This window comes from Tauraco erythrolophus, chromosome 7 (genome assembly GCF_009769465.1).
Source record: "Tauraco erythrolophus isolate bTauEry1 chromosome 7, bTauEry1.pri, whole genome shotgun sequence".
Classification (NCBI taxonomy): domain Eukaryota; kingdom Metazoa; phylum Chordata; class Aves; order Musophagiformes; family Musophagidae; genus Tauraco; species Tauraco erythrolophus.
In genome coordinates, this window is record NC_141471.1 from 11,348,460 (window position 1) to 11,365,303 (window position 16,844).

Genomic DNA, 16,844 nt, shown 5'->3' on the forward strand with positions numbered 1-16,844 from the left:
ACTCCTTCCATGGATTCTCCTCGAGCATCTTCTCATGGTTTAGCTTTAGGCTGCTTTGGAAAATAGAGAATTTGGTAGGCAGTGTAGTTAAACCACAGAAAGACTGTATTAGCGTGCAGCGCGGGTTCAGAACATGATCTGTCTCCACGTGTCAATATTCTGTATCTGACCCTCTTCATGCTCTTAGTCTGTGGCAAACGGAAGGTAAAACGTGTTAGTTCAAGCCTCTTATATCAAGGCACGTGTGTGTAACTTGCTTGTGCGTTCGTGTGTTCATACAGGGGAGCCAGAGCATTGCTGATAGCAGCTTGGGTGCTAGCATTATTTTTGATAACTCCCCAAGTAGACAAATCTGAAGAGAACTCATTGTTTCTCAGCCATCGTAGGGGACAAGAAGTGTGTAGGATGATCATCTAGACCTCGTATGAGCCATCTATTATTTAATGATGTTGAAGTTAGTCGTGTTGGACTGTCTTTTGTATAGAAAATCTCTTCAAACAAAGATGAGTAGTCTTCTGGAGATGAACAACTTAAAGGGTGTTTAATACTAGTGTATCATCATCCTGGAAATAAGGGGCTTTGTTACTATAGCAGTTAAAGCTTATCTTCATGAGAAAGTTGCATCACTTTACAAGAACTGTATTTTTAAAACAATTTATACTAACGCAAGCTATCTTGTCCTGGTTTCGACTGGGACAGAGTTAGTTTTTCTTTTTAGCAGCTAGGAGAGCTCTGTGTTTTGGACTTAGTCTGGGATGTTTTATGAGAAGAGTGTTGATAGCGCTCTGATGTTTATAGTTGGTGCTGAAAGACCAAGGACCTTTCAGCTTCCCATGTTTTGCCGTTGTGCAGGAGCACAATGGACTGGGGGGGAGCACGGCCGAGACAAAGTACCCTCAACTCCTCTTATGATTGGAACTTAAGGTTAGGATTGAGGGCTACATTGGCCAATGAAATATTCCATATCATGCGATATCATGCCCAGAATATAGATGAGGATTGACCAGGAAGTTTGGGATATTCTCTTTTGTGGGATTCTCTCAGTCTCTCAGAGACCCTCTCTCTGTCTTTTCGGGCCTCTCACTTGTCTGGGATTGCAGTGTCAGGACTTATCTGTTTCAAGATCGTTTGCTGGGACAGGATGGGAGTTTGTCACCAGGTGGTGAGCAACTGCACTATGCATCACTTCTTTGTATACATTATTATAATCGTGTGTATATATATTCACATCATATTTTAATTAATATTTTATCATTATTACTTTAAATTTTATATTATTGTTATTATGAAATTGTTCTTACCTCAACCCATGAGCCTCCTTCCTTTTTCCCCTTTAATTCTTTTCCCCATTCCCTGGGGGTGGGGGAGGGTGAACGAGCGGGTGCCTGGCGTTTAGTTGCCAGCTGGGTTAAAATACAACATAGCTATAAAAAAACACCCCACATTCTCCATGTAGTTAATACTTATTAAAAGCTGAAATATTAAGGAAAGCAAAGATTAATGTGGAACTTGTACATATGAAAAATTGTATTGAGACAAATCTTTAGCAGAAAATAGATTATGTGCTTCAGCCTATCTAGGCACATGACCTGGAGTAAAACTTGATGACCATTACCAAAATAAAGTAGTCAACTGGAAAAAGTTGGTGTAGCGACATTGCTAGTACCAGATTTGGCTCTTTACTTTCAGCCCTTTCAGCCATATTACTTTCTTTGGCAGTTGTGTTCTTCTTTTCTTCAAACTTACTTTGCTAGATAGATTTTATTCAGTGATTTCTGCCAGATGAGAACAAAGGATAGTTTCCTTCAGTATTTAGGACAGCATTTGCTATTGTCTGTGAATTTCCAGGGTGGAGTTGGCTGGAGGGACAGCAGAATACAGAATTGCATTTTAGTCCTGTACATATATTTGTATTCGGTAGCAAACAAAACCACTTTGACAGCCTTTGTTTGGGGTGTATGGCTATTATTCTGTCTTTCTTAGCTGTTGTTGATGCCAGGTTAGATGGGGCTTTGAGCAGCTTCGTCTAGTGGAAGTTGTCCCTGCCATGACAGGGGAGTTGGAACTAGATGATCTTTAAGGTTCCTTCCAACCCAAACCATTCTATGATTCTGTGCTTCATCGTAGGTTTTGTTATACTCCATTTACGCTGACTTGCACATACACTTTCTTAGAAATCCTCTTTTGTGTCAAGTTCTCTCTCGCAGAGTGACTTAATTAAACAAAGTCCGGGTTTGATTTCAAAACAAAAAGAGAGTTCTACTATTGGTACACTGATGATTCAGAATGCCTGAGCTTAAAATTCAAATATCACATGCCTTAGCCTCAGTGAACGACATTTACTTAATCAGTTCGAATGAAATACAATACAAATGAAGTAAATGCAATATCAGGGATTAAAATAGAGCTTACACATATGTGTAGTAAAAGTATTCTTGGGGCCTTTAATTCTGTACTGTCCTTGGATCTGATTTCCACAGTGGCTTACTGCCATCTTGGAATGGCACAAAGTAATAGCAAAAGCTTTCTTGTATTCTGTGTACTGAAGTTGGGGAAAAAAAAATGCAGAGAGAAAGAATCAGAACACTAAAGTTTTGTATTCGTGCAGTCTTGCTTTCTGTCTGTACTGCAATTTATGGAGCTATGCAAAACCTCACTCAAAAAGTTGCATGACGTCGATGTTACAAACGTAGCAATCAGGAAATGCAAAAGGTGGGGTTGCGCATAACAGGACAATTATTTCACTTGCACATGTGAAATATTTAGGATAATTATGCTAATAAACATCTCTTTAGAATAGATTATGCGCAGCTTAATCTAACAGTTAAATGAAAAGATTTTCATTAGGAATTACACACTTTGAACATCCAAAAATCTTTCGTAGTTTAATAATTTCCAAAATGACAGGATTACAGCATGAACTAATATCTTAATACAAAAAGGTGTACTGAAGAGTTCAGTAGCTTTTATTAATTTATAGTCTGATTTTCTGAGTTTAGTTTAATTAGCAAAGAAATTTTGTCTATTTCAGCCACGTGCCTTTGTTGCATCTTTCAGCTTCACTAACGTCATTGAACACCTTCCGAAGTTTTTCATTGTGACGATATGGAAGAGCAGTCAGCAGTTGAAAGTTTACCCCAAAACCCTGGAAAGTCAGCAGAAAGGTGTTTGTTGATTTTAGTGGATTGGGATTAAGTCCAGAATAAATACCTAATGATACCAAAGCACTTGCATATTATTAAACGTTTGAAAACGAGTTCATGTGCAAAATCTGTATTTTTGATAACCTACTCTCTTGAAAAAAAGGATCTCCTGCTACCAGATGCCCAGCTAATCCTTAGGTTGTGCTCATAATATTGCACGCCCAGGAATGCAAATGAACAGTAAGCAAAATGTGAGATTGCTCTTGCCAAGAGGTTTGTCCTCACCCTCGCAGCTACTCCCCACATTTTTGGATTGCTGGATCTGGGAGCCAGACCTGAAGTTAAACTTTCTCTGTGTTCTCCCCCATGCATGACCTTTGCTGCTCCTCAGTCAAAACATTTTCACATACACCTTCTATATGTAAAAATAGGGTAGTTGGCACTTTTGCTGAGTTGCTCTAGGAGGGAAGACTGAAGAGTAATGAAAGATAGGTTTTAACAGCAGTTTAAATTGTAAACTGTAAACTTGGAGAACTTCAGAGTACAGCAAAGACCTGCATAAAGTCCAGGGACCCAAACTCCACATCAACTCACAAATTCATCATCTGGATTTTAGTAGGAAGCTCCTATTTAATACAAGAACAAAGCACTATAAACATTTCGAACTACTTGTATTGCTGATATCTACAGTTTTACGCTTGCCATAAGAAGTTACACTTTAAGATAAATACTAGAGCCCATATTATAATGTGCATATAAATATGAAGCTAAGTCTATGTCCAAGTTTCCTAACCACCCAAACTCAGCCAGTCTCACAGCACAAAAGCCACAAGAACTAGGATTGAGCCTAGCTTCTTCCTCCTGTTGAGCTTGAAATCTTTTCACTATGTAGTGTATAAGAAATAATAGCAAGCCCCAGGGATGCATGAAGAAAGGCAGAAACTAACAGCTGAGCAGTGGCAAGGATCAACTTCTTAAATTGTCTTTCCATTGCAATTAACTGCACACCAAATCTCAGCCAAATGGTGGCTGATTGCAGGGATGAAGTTTAACCTGTTTGACTTTGCACTGAAAGGGCCGGGTGCTACAGGTAACGTCTCTTACAGTGAAGTACCAACAGGAGATTTAACACGCTACTGCTACTTGTCAGCTCTTAATTAGCAGCTCCCATCAGAGCAGCAGCACCCAACTGCAACACCGTCTGCTTCAGTGCAAAGCCCAATTCATTAGTTCAGTTTTCAGAAGCAGCATATTTTGCTTGGGCGATGGTATGTAACAGCGAAAGCATGGCAAGGTTTGACTACTTTTCAGTTGTTCCTGTCTGTAGGGAGAGTTTCTAGCTAAACTTAGTACCTGATAGTATCTGCTAAATCAGGTGCAAACAGCAGGTCAGGAGGTTCCTTGGGCTAAATCCCTAGACATGCTGCAAGGTGATTTTTGTTTATTTTGTTTTGACTTGCAGTCCAGATTTCTGTATCCACCACTATTGCAAGAGACAGCTGTACAGCATTTCATTTGGCCAAGTGTGTGTCTAACGACTAGTAGCCTTGCTGTTTTGACAGTAAGTCTGGTTTGCCACTGCTGTAATGTTGCCACCGCGTGGCAATACACACTTGACTATGGGCTTGGAGAAGATAAGCCATGCTGCGTGTATTCACAAGATAAAGCGCAGTTTGTCGAGCGTGCTTGTTCACCCTTCCTGGGTAACATGTAGCTCTTGAGGAAAGTTGCGTACAATAAAGTGGTATGCTTTTTGGAATGTGAAACATAGGACATTCAAGAGGGATTTAAAATATAAAATATAGTAAAACCTTACTCAGATTGCACTGAGGAACAGTTTGAGAGTTGAAAATTGAGAAGATAAATTATTTGCTTTGGACTCTGTGTGAGTGAGCGTGTGATGGAAGTATGTGAGCTGGCACGTCAGGCACACAAAACTTCCTTTATGAGGAGAATCCTTCGTATATTCTGTAAGTCCCATGGATGTCTACAAAACCTAAGACACATTCTGCTGATATAAATTCTTAGTTTTTAGCCGTCTTTTTCGTTTGTCAATCTTTCCTTAAGAAACTGCATCCTACCATAGACTTGCTAGCATAACATGATGGAAATGGCATGAACCAAATAATTTTGTATGGACAGGGAATACTATAGCTAAACAAGCATGATGCTGGCAAATCACAAGTGGGAAATTAATGTTTACTTCAGCTTTTAGTTTTTCTTTCCAGGATATTGAAATGAATGCTATAGTAAAAGAGGGGGATGAGAAACATCTTCAAGCATTTATATGTAAATATACATTTCAGTATTGTGGTTTTAAAGAGACTGTGGAGTTCTAACTTCTTCAAAACACTGCATGGATGAATCAACGTCTTTTGGTATTTAACCTCCAAGCCATAGATTCTTACACATACTCACATGCACTGGATGTTTATGCATGTTCTCTTGCGTGCGTGCGTGTGTGTGTGTATTTATACCCACACATAAGAAAATGATCAGGAGTGATAAATACAGATTTAAGAATCTAATATGTCTCCTATTAAACTTTAAACTATTATTTGCATGAATAAGTTGTGCATGTTGAAGGACTGGGAGCATTTTCTATTGCTTGGAAGTAGCACTTCCAAGTGTTTTATGAACTATTAACAATCTGATCCAGTTAACTTCAAGATTTTATAATAATGTAGAAAACTGCTTATATTTTTGCAGGAATGCAGGAAGTAGACTGTTGTGAGTAGTTTTTCCATAGAGGAAGAGTGACTGCAATGCACAGCAAAAAATATGCCACAATCTTTTCATCTATTTCTTTAATGCAAAAAGGCTTTGTATTTCATCTACACCACACAATTAAAAGATGAAAATAATACTGAAGTGGTTTAGGCTTTTTGGAAAACAAATGAATCTATTTATATATTTTTGCAAGTGTGGTGTATAAGAACTGCTATTTCAATAGCAGAGTGTTAACTCTTGAGTTTAACAAAAATGCCCTTAAATAGTAAACCAAAGCTATAAAAATGAGACATATTTTCTTTGAAGGCATAACACCTGCTAGAATTATTGCATCCTACAAAAAAAAAAAAAAAAAAGAAGAGGAACAGGACAGAACAGAACACGTGTGATTGCCGTGTCCCATGTGTAAGAATTCTGCTGCTTTTATTTCCAGACAGACGGGAAGAGCATGGCTGTGCTCGTGTGAGCAGTGGTGGGGAGCAGGGGACCCGCCAGGAGGGAGCGGTTCGGGCAGACATCTGCAGCAGCTGCATTTTGGGGGGTAACTGCACACCAGGTCTGATCTGGTCCCATGGAGTTACCTCCCTGTGGCAGCTGGGGCCCGGGAGGTGCGTGCCTGTACCGCGGGCCGGAGTTAGCCATGGCACAGGGCATAGAGTTTGCATCCTCCGAGCCCACAACGTGTGGTAAGGACGAGGCGAAGGGGTGGTCAGGAGTTTTGCTCTAAAAGCACGCTCCAAAGGAAACAGGGAACCTTAATTACAGCCACCCTCTCCCAGCCGGAGACGTGGACTCCCTTTCCCTCCCTGGAGAAACCAGAGGGAATTCCTTAGCCCCAAAGGTCAGCCTTTGCTCCAGCTGCACAGCAGGGCCATGGCACCGTGCTGATGGATTCCTGGGGCCATGCCCTGTGCTGGGACCCCAGACCCACGCGGCGCAGGGCTGGGAGAGACAGCCATCTCCTTCCCCCTCCGCCAGGCACGCCGAGTGCAGCTTTCCTGCGGGCAGCCATGTGCCAGGCTGCCAGAAATAACGGTTATTTTTAACATGGTTGGGCTAACAGGACCCACTTCGTTTATTACGAAATAAACTGAGAACTGGTCTGTTGTTTCACACTGTTACCAGGGTCGAGAAGGACGAGTGTTTTGTGCTTGATCCTCCCATATGGACATGATACTGTGTAAGAGGCTCTGTCTCCAGCCTGTCAACTGCTGTATAGGCTAACAGCTTTTAAAGTAGATACTTCATAGAGAGCTAGAATAAAAAGAATGATACCAGTTTTAGTCAATTCTGCATTAGGAAAGGAGTTTTATGCTAAGATAGTAGGGCTATAAAGATTGTCGTGTTAGTGTCTAACCCTTATTTGTATTTCACAGATCTATTTTCCTTAAGAATTAAATTCTACAAATAATCATATGTTTCTCTTACAATTTAGGAGGGTTTTTTTTACTTGTAATATTCTCATGTTCTGTGAAATGAATGCAAAGGAGCTCACAGGGATGCAGGGTCTTTCCCCGCTGTTCCTAACAGAGGCTTTCTCTCTCTGAATCATTCTTAGATGATGCTATCTACTGGCTGTCACTCTTAGCTGTATGTCTGTCATATTCCCTCTTATCCTTCCCTCAAAAATGCATTCTTGGCCTTTTTTTCCTGGGAGATCCCTCCAGTTGCCCTTGCTTTAAATCCCAGTGGGAAGAGATTTCTAAAGCAGAAATGTGGGGTCGATGTGTGCCCACACCGTGTCTCCGCCAGCGCCGCTCTGTTCTGTCCTTCCCTGCTATCTCCAGCAGCCAGAGCTGCCTCACGCATCAGAGACAATTGCAACTGGACATACACATACCACTTTTCATCAACTTTTTTTTTTTTTAAATGGGCTACGTAATGTCGAGTATAATGCTATTAAATAATTTCTTGTCCTTAATAATAGAATGTTGCCCTTTATTTCATTACAACTGTAGAGTAACTGAATGTTGCTGGGGTAATACTGGATCTAAAACTTGGCAATCTTCTTAGACAAGTACCTGTAGGTCCCATGGACTTCAAAATTGCATTGCTGCAACTGATGGAATACTTGAATCTGTTTAATTTTTGTGAATTTGAGAGGAGGACACTTTTAATACTTAACTACTCATCTTTAACGTTGCACAGATGGTGTAATGTTTTTGCGTTTTTTATGTTATTTTAGGTTACTGAAATTAATATTCTGCTAGTTACAAGTATCCGCGTGCATACCACAGAGTTCATTTTGAGGACAGAGCTTTAAAATAAATTATAGACCTTGGTAGCAGTCATAAATCAGTCATTTTTTTCATTGAGAAAGTGGTGGCACTGGAAGAAAGTTATTTAGTGATCAAAATGCATCGTTAAGCTTTTAAAAAGGGATTCTGTGCCTGTAGTAGAGCTGTAGGCGATTTATGGCTTATCTGTAGTCATTGCCTCAAGCTTTTGGAAAATTTGTAAACAAAGCCAGATGCTCATTATGTTCCCATTCAGGGTTGGTTAGATGGGTAAATGCCATCAGAAGCACTTTGGTCCTGTTGGATTTTATCATGTTACAGGAAATGGAATTGCTCCAAAATATTTTTTTAAATATTTATCATCTGTGAAAATGTACTTCTGGTTTCTGCTCATAGAATGGATTTTTTTAAAATAGTTGCAAATGATAAAAATATGAAAGTAGTACTCTGAGAACTGTATTGTATACTAAACTGTGGGTCCAGTTTTTTCTCCGAGTCCGAGTTCACGCTTACACCATGTGATGTAGTTGGTCAAGCACCACTCGCCCTCTTTAAGGGTTTTGGGCAATGCAGGAGGCTGTGGAAGCTTCAGGCTAGGGTAGCTTCTACTTTTTACCAAATTTTAGGGAACTGAGATGAGAACTATGTGACTTTTTGTAACCAGTTTGATAAGTTAAGTCGATTGCTATTGATTTGATAATTTTTACTGCTTGCCTTTTGTCTTCTTCACAGATTATGTGTTGTGAAAAGGGCTCGTGTAAATTACTGGGGTTTTTGCCTTTTACTGCTCTTTAGGTGTAAGAAAACATGCTGCTGTGTACAAACTGAATTGCTGTAGGTTAACAACGTTTTCCTTGTAATCATATTTATTGCAATATGATCATCATGTAATCCATTTCATAATTCATGATTAACTTTTTGGTGTATTTTTTTTATTTATCGGCTGCAGCTGACCAAGTAAACAGGTCATGGCACGCTTAACGAAGAGACGACAGGCAGATACAAAGGCTATCCAGCATCTTTGGGCAGCTATAGAAATAATCCGGAACCAGAAGCAAATTGCTAACATTGACCGTATTACAAAGTAAGTGATCCGTTCCAAAAAAAAGTCTTGATGAAGGGGAAGGTTGATGCTATTAAAAGCCCTGGGAAACAGAGACACTAAACATGGTGAGAAACTGTGAAACCGTTATATGCACTTCTGTGTTACTAATTACCTAATTATTAAAAAAAATTTATAGAACTGAGCACCTAAAGATCCTAAAGTGAGGTTTAATCCATTGAATTGAGATCTTACTCAGCCTGTATTTATTTTGTGTAAGCGTCTTTAAGAAATATTCAATATTTATAGTACCTGAACTGAGTTTAGCATGTCAGAGTTGTACTCACTTGGCAGGTTGGTCAAAATACAAGAAGTAGATAAAACAGTCAAGGAGAAAAGGGCAATAAAATCTGTACAATAATCTAATTCTTCAGGAAAATGTGATAGGCCAGTGGAGAACTCTTTTCCAAAAGGCAAAGATAAACCTGAAGTCTTAGATTGCTCAGACAAATAAGAAGCCATATTTGAAGAGATAAGCATTAGGATGCTATTAAAGAAGACGTGACATGATTGCCATCTATGCCTAATACTATTGTTAATACTAAAATATTCTTCAAAATGTATTAGACGCTGTCTATACAGAGAAATATATATTCTTTGTTCTGTGAAGCTTACAATGTGTAAAAAGGTCTACAATATTAAAACAACTTGTAAGATAACTTGAAGTAGCCACTGTAATAAAAACTAAGGAAGCTTTTGTGCCTCTCTCTGCTTTGTGTGCATTTCCAGGCCAACATCTACGTCATATTTGTCAAAGTAATCAATATGAATAATTTAAAAGAGCAAAAGTAACCAGTTGGCAACTCTTCAGTTGCCAGAACCAATGTGAACTGATAATGAGGCCAGAGACCACTAAGGGAGAGAGTTGTAAACAATGCAGGTGACTAACGAAGTGAAAATCATTATAACATGGTCCACTGACAGAGTTTGGAAGCTCTGAGGTGGAAGTGACAGGCAAAACTGGCTTCATAAGTGGAAGAAGTGTAACAGTTCAGGTTCTCCATAGTGATCAATAAACAGGGCAAAAAAAAGATGATGTCCCAGATGAATTAGTGTGTACCTAGCTCGTACAACAAAGCAAAATGCAACATTAAACCAAAAAGCACCTTCCCAGAGAGAGGGAGTTCCAAGCAGACTTGAGAGGGAGATTTTATTTTAGGGAATTTCCTTTTTGAAGTTTGTGATGGGTTGATGCTGGCTGGACACCAGGTGCCCACTCCACCTCCTCAGCTGAGCAAGGGAGAGAAAATGTAACAAAAGGCTGGTGGGTTGAGATAAGGACAGGGGAGGATCAATCACCAATTACCATCACAGGCAAAACAGACTTGACTTGGGAAAAATTTAATTTAATTTATTACCAATCAAATCACAGTAGGATAATGAGAAACAAAACCGAATCTTAAAATGCCTTCCCCTCACCTCTCCCTTCTTCCTGGGCTCAAGTTAATTCCCAATTTTCTCTACCTCCTACCCCCGAGTAGTGCAGGGTGATGAGGAATGCGTGTTGTGGTCAGTTCATCACACGTTGTCTCTGCCGCTCCCTCCTCCTCAGGGAGAGGACCCCTCACACTCTTCCCCCGCTCTAATGTGGGGTCCTTCCCGTGGGAGACAGTCCTCCATAAACTCCTCCAAGTTGAGTTCTTTCCACAGGCTGCAGTTCTTGACAAGCTGCCCCAGCATGCGTCCTTTCCATGGGGTGTGGTCCCTCAGGAACAAACTGCTCCAGCATGGGCCCCCGCAGGGTCCCAGGTTCTGCCACCAAACCTGCTCTGGCACGAGCTCCTCTGTCTATGGATCCACAGGTTTTGCCAGGATCCCACTCCAGCACAGGCTTCCCACGGGGTCACAGCCTCCTTTGGGCATCCACTTGCTCCAGTGTGGGGTCTTCCAAGGGCTGCAGGTGGATCTGCCAGCTGGCATTGTCTCTATTGGACATAGAAGAGGCTTCTAGCAGGCACCCCTGTAGCACGCCCTCACTACCAAAACCTTGCTGTGCAAACCCAGTACAAGGTTGCACTTGAGTTCCAGAATGCTCTAAAGCATATATATTTGCATCATGTCTCCAAGGAGACAAGTGGGTAAACTAATGCTGTACACTTTGCATTTTAACATTTCAAATTAACTTGCTCCAGGCCATATATTAGCTGAGTTTGTTAGACGTTTATGCTCTTTTTATATGTAATAAAGGGAGACAGGCATGTCTAGCTGGGGATTCATCCCACTCTTACGAGAGATGCCTATTTTAAGATAGTGCGAATAACATTTAGCTGAGTAAAGTTAGGTAAGACAAATGCTGTCGTTACAAACAAGGTTGAGAAAACAAGTAATTAGATTCTAGAAAAAGAAGTACTGCTCTTGGTAACTGAAGAGTAGTTTCATTTTTTAAAAAAGAGTCTAGATCCAGATTGTATGACTCATCTCTAATCAGAAGAAAAATAAGTGACTAAACTGAGATGGAAGCAGCCTTAGTACTTTGAGAAAGATGTGCAAGCAGTGACAGTAATCTAAAAAGTGCTTGGACATTGTAAATGCCTCACAGGTACATCTGTGACAAGAGTGATGAGCAGTGATCTAGTTTCTATTATATGATATTTTTAAGGAGATAACTTTTGACAAGGGTAAGATAAAGACCTTTGAGTTGCTTTACAGTACTAATCATTGATGAAGAAACACAGATGACAGTAAATGAATATGCATATTGCATAATATTCAAAACAAAGTTCTGAAATCAGCAGCACATCAGAATACCTCTTCTGATGAAAACTGGGCAGCTGATGTCTTCTTCCAGGCTCAGAGATCATTTGGTCAAGTACAACTGCAATTCCTTAAAAGATATATCAGTGTCTGGGCACATAGGCACATGTATGAGTAAAAAGAAAGCTCAAAACCAAACTAGTCAAAAGTGAAAATTATGACCATATCTGTATAGTTGGAGCTAAAGGGAAGATTCTTGTACTCGAATAAGAAACATTTTTTAGAAGTGTATTAACACTTCTTGGGATTGACTGAAAGAGTGGCTTTGCATATTACAAGTATTTGCAAGTAATAATGACAATGAAATTTATGGAAGTGTGTCTTGTTCCTGAGTAAGGATACAGAAAAACAGCAAGATAATATTTTTTTATAAATACATTTTTAAGGTGACAGTCATCCTACCGTGTCATACAGTGGGTGACAAATGTGTACTTTCAGAGAACTTCACAAGTTGAAAAGATGATTCATTATTTGATTTTTTTATTTTATTTTTGCCGTAGTTTGAGGGTTCATTTGTTGCTAGAGATGAGTTGTCCTGTATATTTTGTGACCTGTTAGTCCAAACACCTTCAGAGCAGAATCTCTGTTGCTGCTTTCTTCATCAGACGGTTTGCTACTTTTAGGAAATCTGTTTGTTGGCTTTTCTCCTAACCGGCAGCTCTGCATAGTTATCTCCCTCTTCCTAACATACTCTCACTTATTTCATTTACTTCCTCCTTTTCTTAGTTTTCTGGTGCTGAGTAAAAGCCACTGTACATATCAAGGACATATTACTTTTTATGACCAGTGATGAAATGTTGGTAATATAAAAAGAGTATAAATTGTTTATAGATTATGAACTGTTTCAACTCAATATGTAGAATCATAGAATCATAGAATGGTTAGGGTTGGAAGGGACCTTAAAGATCATCTAGTTCCAACCCCCCGGCCATGGGCAGAGAAATCCTCCACTACACCAGGTTGCCCAAAGCCTCATCTAACCTGACCTTGAACACTTCCAGGGATGGGGCATCCACAACTTCTCTTGGCAACCTGTTCCACTGCCTCACCACCCTCAATGTAAAAAATTTCTTCCTTGTATCTAATCGAAGTCTCCCCTTTTTCAGTTTAAATCCATTGCCCCTTGTCCTATCACTACACGCCCTTGTAAAAAGTCCCTCTCTAGCTTTCCTGTAGGCCCCCTTTAGGTACTGGAAAGCTGTTATAAGATCACCCCGGAGCCTTCTCTTCTCCAGGCTGAACAGCCCCAACTCTCTCAGCCTGTCTTCATAGCAGAGGTGCTCCAGCCCTCGGATCATCTTCGTGGTCCTCCTCTGGACTCGTTCCAGTAGCTCCATGCCCTTCTTGTGTTGGGTACTCCAGAGCTGAACACAGTATTCTAGGTGGGGTCTCACGAGAGCTAAGGAGAGGGGCTCTACTTTTTTGTAAAAAAGATAAATTTATATAACACATTAAAATACATAAAATGTAACCTGTGCACTTTATGTGTAATTGTTAAATAGTATCTAGGGTAAAGAAAAACTTCCAGAAGATACTGTCAATGGAAAGTATGCAAGAAAAATCTATAGAACTAGCCATGCATTTTCTGTAGAGAACATATGAGTAGGAGGATAGTGTAGGAGGAGCCAAGAGCACTAGGAGATACTTCTAATATTATCAGGAAAAAACCTGTAATGAAAGAGTCCCTTTAATTAAAAGTAGACTAAATCGAGTATGCTTCGCTTTTTAAATTGATGAGTGGGAAAAGCAAGAATAGAAAAATGCATGATTAGAAAGTGATTGAAAACTGTCTTACATTGAGGAAGGAGTCACTTGAAAATTCGAATACACAAGTTAGAGCCTTTAAGAAATTAGTTAGTAAGCTTACTGAACTTTTGGCACTTATTTTAGAAAAGTCATTGCATGCAGAGAAGTATTAAGAAACACAGGCAAGGTGTCTATTTTTGAAAGAGTTAAAAATGTGTATGTGGAAAAATGGCAAGAATATGACACTGCTAATTGGAGTATTATAATAATAGTTAAAGAAAAGCATTGGTAGGGAAGAGACCACACTGCACAGACTTTATGTCTCAAAAAAAAAAAAAAAATCAACAAATCGTTATATGAAAGGGATCCTGCAATTTTAGTGATTTTATATGGGGGTACATTACAGTTGGAAAGGTACTGTCCATTGGTTGGAGATAAGCATTTTTCAGTAGCTGGAAAACTGAATGAAGGACTGAAAAACAATACTAACAAGGAGTAACAGTGTAGTGAATTTAAAGGAATTAATACTAAAAGTGCAAACTGCCTTTTGAAGAGAACTTTAAAATATATATATGAGTTCCTGTCTTTGTACATAGGCTTTAGTTGTTCAGTTATTTAACAGTGAAGCTCATTTGAAGGCAGTGGTACCTTTTCTGTAAAGGGATGCTAAATAAATACTTATACTTAGATCGTATTGGCATAGTGTATCTCAAGTCAATGAATTATAATAATGTGAAATCTATCTACTAGAAAGATCTAACATTTCTAAACTACCAAGTTACTTAATAATAAAATGATATTTCTAAGAGGTATTTATCAAGAAATATGACATATTTTTATATCCATACCATACTTGATGTTGGGATCATTTGACCCTAATATGTCAATTATTTAGATCAGTGTAATTGATATTAGTTATACTGTAAACACTAGCAGAGAAATGATTTCCCATATCTTTTGAATTCTCTGTCAAGAGCGCAGCTTGACAAATTGTTCATACTTAAAATTGTGTTAAAAATTATAATTATGCTTTGACTTTCTGTTTTTTCCTCATTATCTTCCATCTGTTTTGGGTTTGGGGTAACCTCAAAAGTTGAGTCTATGGAATAAAATGCCTTAAAATACATTGGAAAAAAGGCATGCATATTTAAGTGAGTAGGATAAATTGCTGACATTCAGTTGCATAGCAGATTGGTAAGTATTTCTGTACAGACATGTTTTTAAAGTTCTCTTTCTTTGACTACTCCAGGCTTCCAGTTTCTTTTGTAGTGTTTTCTTTATAATTCCCTTACAGGTAATTGGACTCCTAAGATTTAATTAGCTATTAATTAAATATTTACCCTTTTTCTCTCAAGATATTGGGTTTCCTCAATAGCAATTCATGAACATTTCATGATCTTTATAGAATCATAGAATCATAGAATGGTTAGGGTTGAAGGGACCTCAAAGATCATCTAGTTCCAACCCCCCTGCCATGGGCAGGGACACCCTCCACTATACCAGGTTGCTCAAAGCCTCATCCAACCTGGCCTTGAACACTTCCAGGGATGGGGCATCCACAACTTCTCTAGGCAACCTAGATGAGTTATGAATTATGAGTTTATGATGAGTTCAGAGTTCACTATCTAATAAGTTAATGTTATTAAAATACCCAATTGACAAATATGGTGTTCTAACAGTATTATTTGCCTCGATTTCAAGATTTTGTCATTGTAAACAGATAATTATTCTGGTTTCTAAATGTAAGAAGAACCAAAATGTAATTCTTTTCTTTCATACTTCTGTCCTCATATTTTTCTCTTTTTCCCGTTGATGTGTTTCATGATTTAGTTAGTTGATTGGCTTCTCTCCCTCTCTTTTATAAAGGCTCTGTCTATACTGTCTTTCTGTACTGTGACAGGGAATGCCCTGGCACCATCTGGAGCAGATATACTGTGACCACACTGCTTTGCCTTTGGCTCACAGAGTGTTTCTTTGGCCCTGACATATTCTTTGTTTGTTTTATATGTGTGTGTGGTTCTTCAGTTCTAAGCGCCAAAAATAATACACCCACAGCAATGCTATTCTTGAAACTTGAAGCTAGAGGCATGATAGTTTGCCATCGGGCATGGTGTGAAGGCATCTGAGGACACATAGCATGCTGAAACAGTGTTGGAGTGCCCTTGGCAGAAGGAGTCAGTCTTGGCATGGTTTACATCCATGTTCTTTATCAGGAGCAAACTAACCTTTTGGCCATGCTTTGCCTTTTTCCCAGGAGGAAGATGTTGACTTGCACCAGAATGGAGCCTGAGAATAAATTAGCTTGGGAATGAATCCAAGAGTGACTATAGTCCAGAGGGTAGAGGTATCCCAACTTTTGTGGGGATGAGCTGATGGAAAGACCATTAGCTAGGATAAAACTGATACGCTATAATTGGAGAATTTATGTTATTTTCAAATAGAGTGAAACTATCAGTTTCATCAGTCAGAAAGCTGTTTTACAACATTGGTGATACAAAAAAAATATCTTTTTTAATTAGCTTTCAAATGAGATGGTCGTGTACTAAATCCCTGAATGGTCATAACCATTTTTCTCATATTTGTTCTGTGGACTCATTTTTGTTATATTCTGATTTAATGTAAGTGCAGCAAAGTCGGATCATGTAAGAGAAATGAGCAGACCCCAAGCCTATATACAGTAGACTCTGTCAGTCCCTTGTTACCTTTGTGCAGGCCGACATCAGTCAGCATTGACGGGATAGCATGCCAGAAAAGCATTACTCAGTATGAAAGATTGCTGTAAAATGGTGAGATTTTCTCGACCCACAGTTAAGGTGGAGTTGCTAGCATTTGGAGATTGAGTATGTGACCCTCTCAGTTTGACATTTAGTCCTAGGAGGGGGATTTCTTCTCCAAATACCACTCTGTGAAATTTCTCCAGTCAATCTCTGAGAACATTTAAAGTTAAGGGCCTCTCCCATCCATAAATCTCTTTTTTGTTAGTTCTTCTGCAGTTCTCTTTTTAGGCTGACGGCTTTAACAGAAAACAATTTCTGGAAGCACTGATTAAAGCAGAGATGAGAATGAGCAATTTGAACAGGTAGAGAATAATCACGAGAGAGTATAAATAAGAAAATGAGCAATTTGAACGAG

General features: G+C 39.2%; 1 protein-coding gene across 6 annotated transcripts in view; it reads left to right on the top strand.

Moving 5' to 3' along the window:
* ZMYND11 (zinc finger MYND-type containing 11) overlaps nucleotides 1-16,844 on the top strand; it is a 109,547-nt gene that overhangs the window by 37,825 nt on the left and 54,878 nt on the right. For 5 of the 6 annotated variants that reach the window (XM_086614270.1, XM_086614269.1, XM_086614273.1 and 2 more), the window contains one exon: nucleotides 9,060-9,194. The exons of the other annotated variant lie outside the window; for it this stretch is intronic. In XM_086614270.1, coding sequence (XP_086470396.1) covers nucleotides 9,079-9,194 — 116 coding nt within the window. In that variant the 5' untranslated portion in view covers nucleotides 9,060-9,078. The remainder of the gene's footprint in view (nucleotides 1-9,059; nucleotides 9,195-16,844) is intronic. 6 annotated transcript variants of the gene reach the window in all.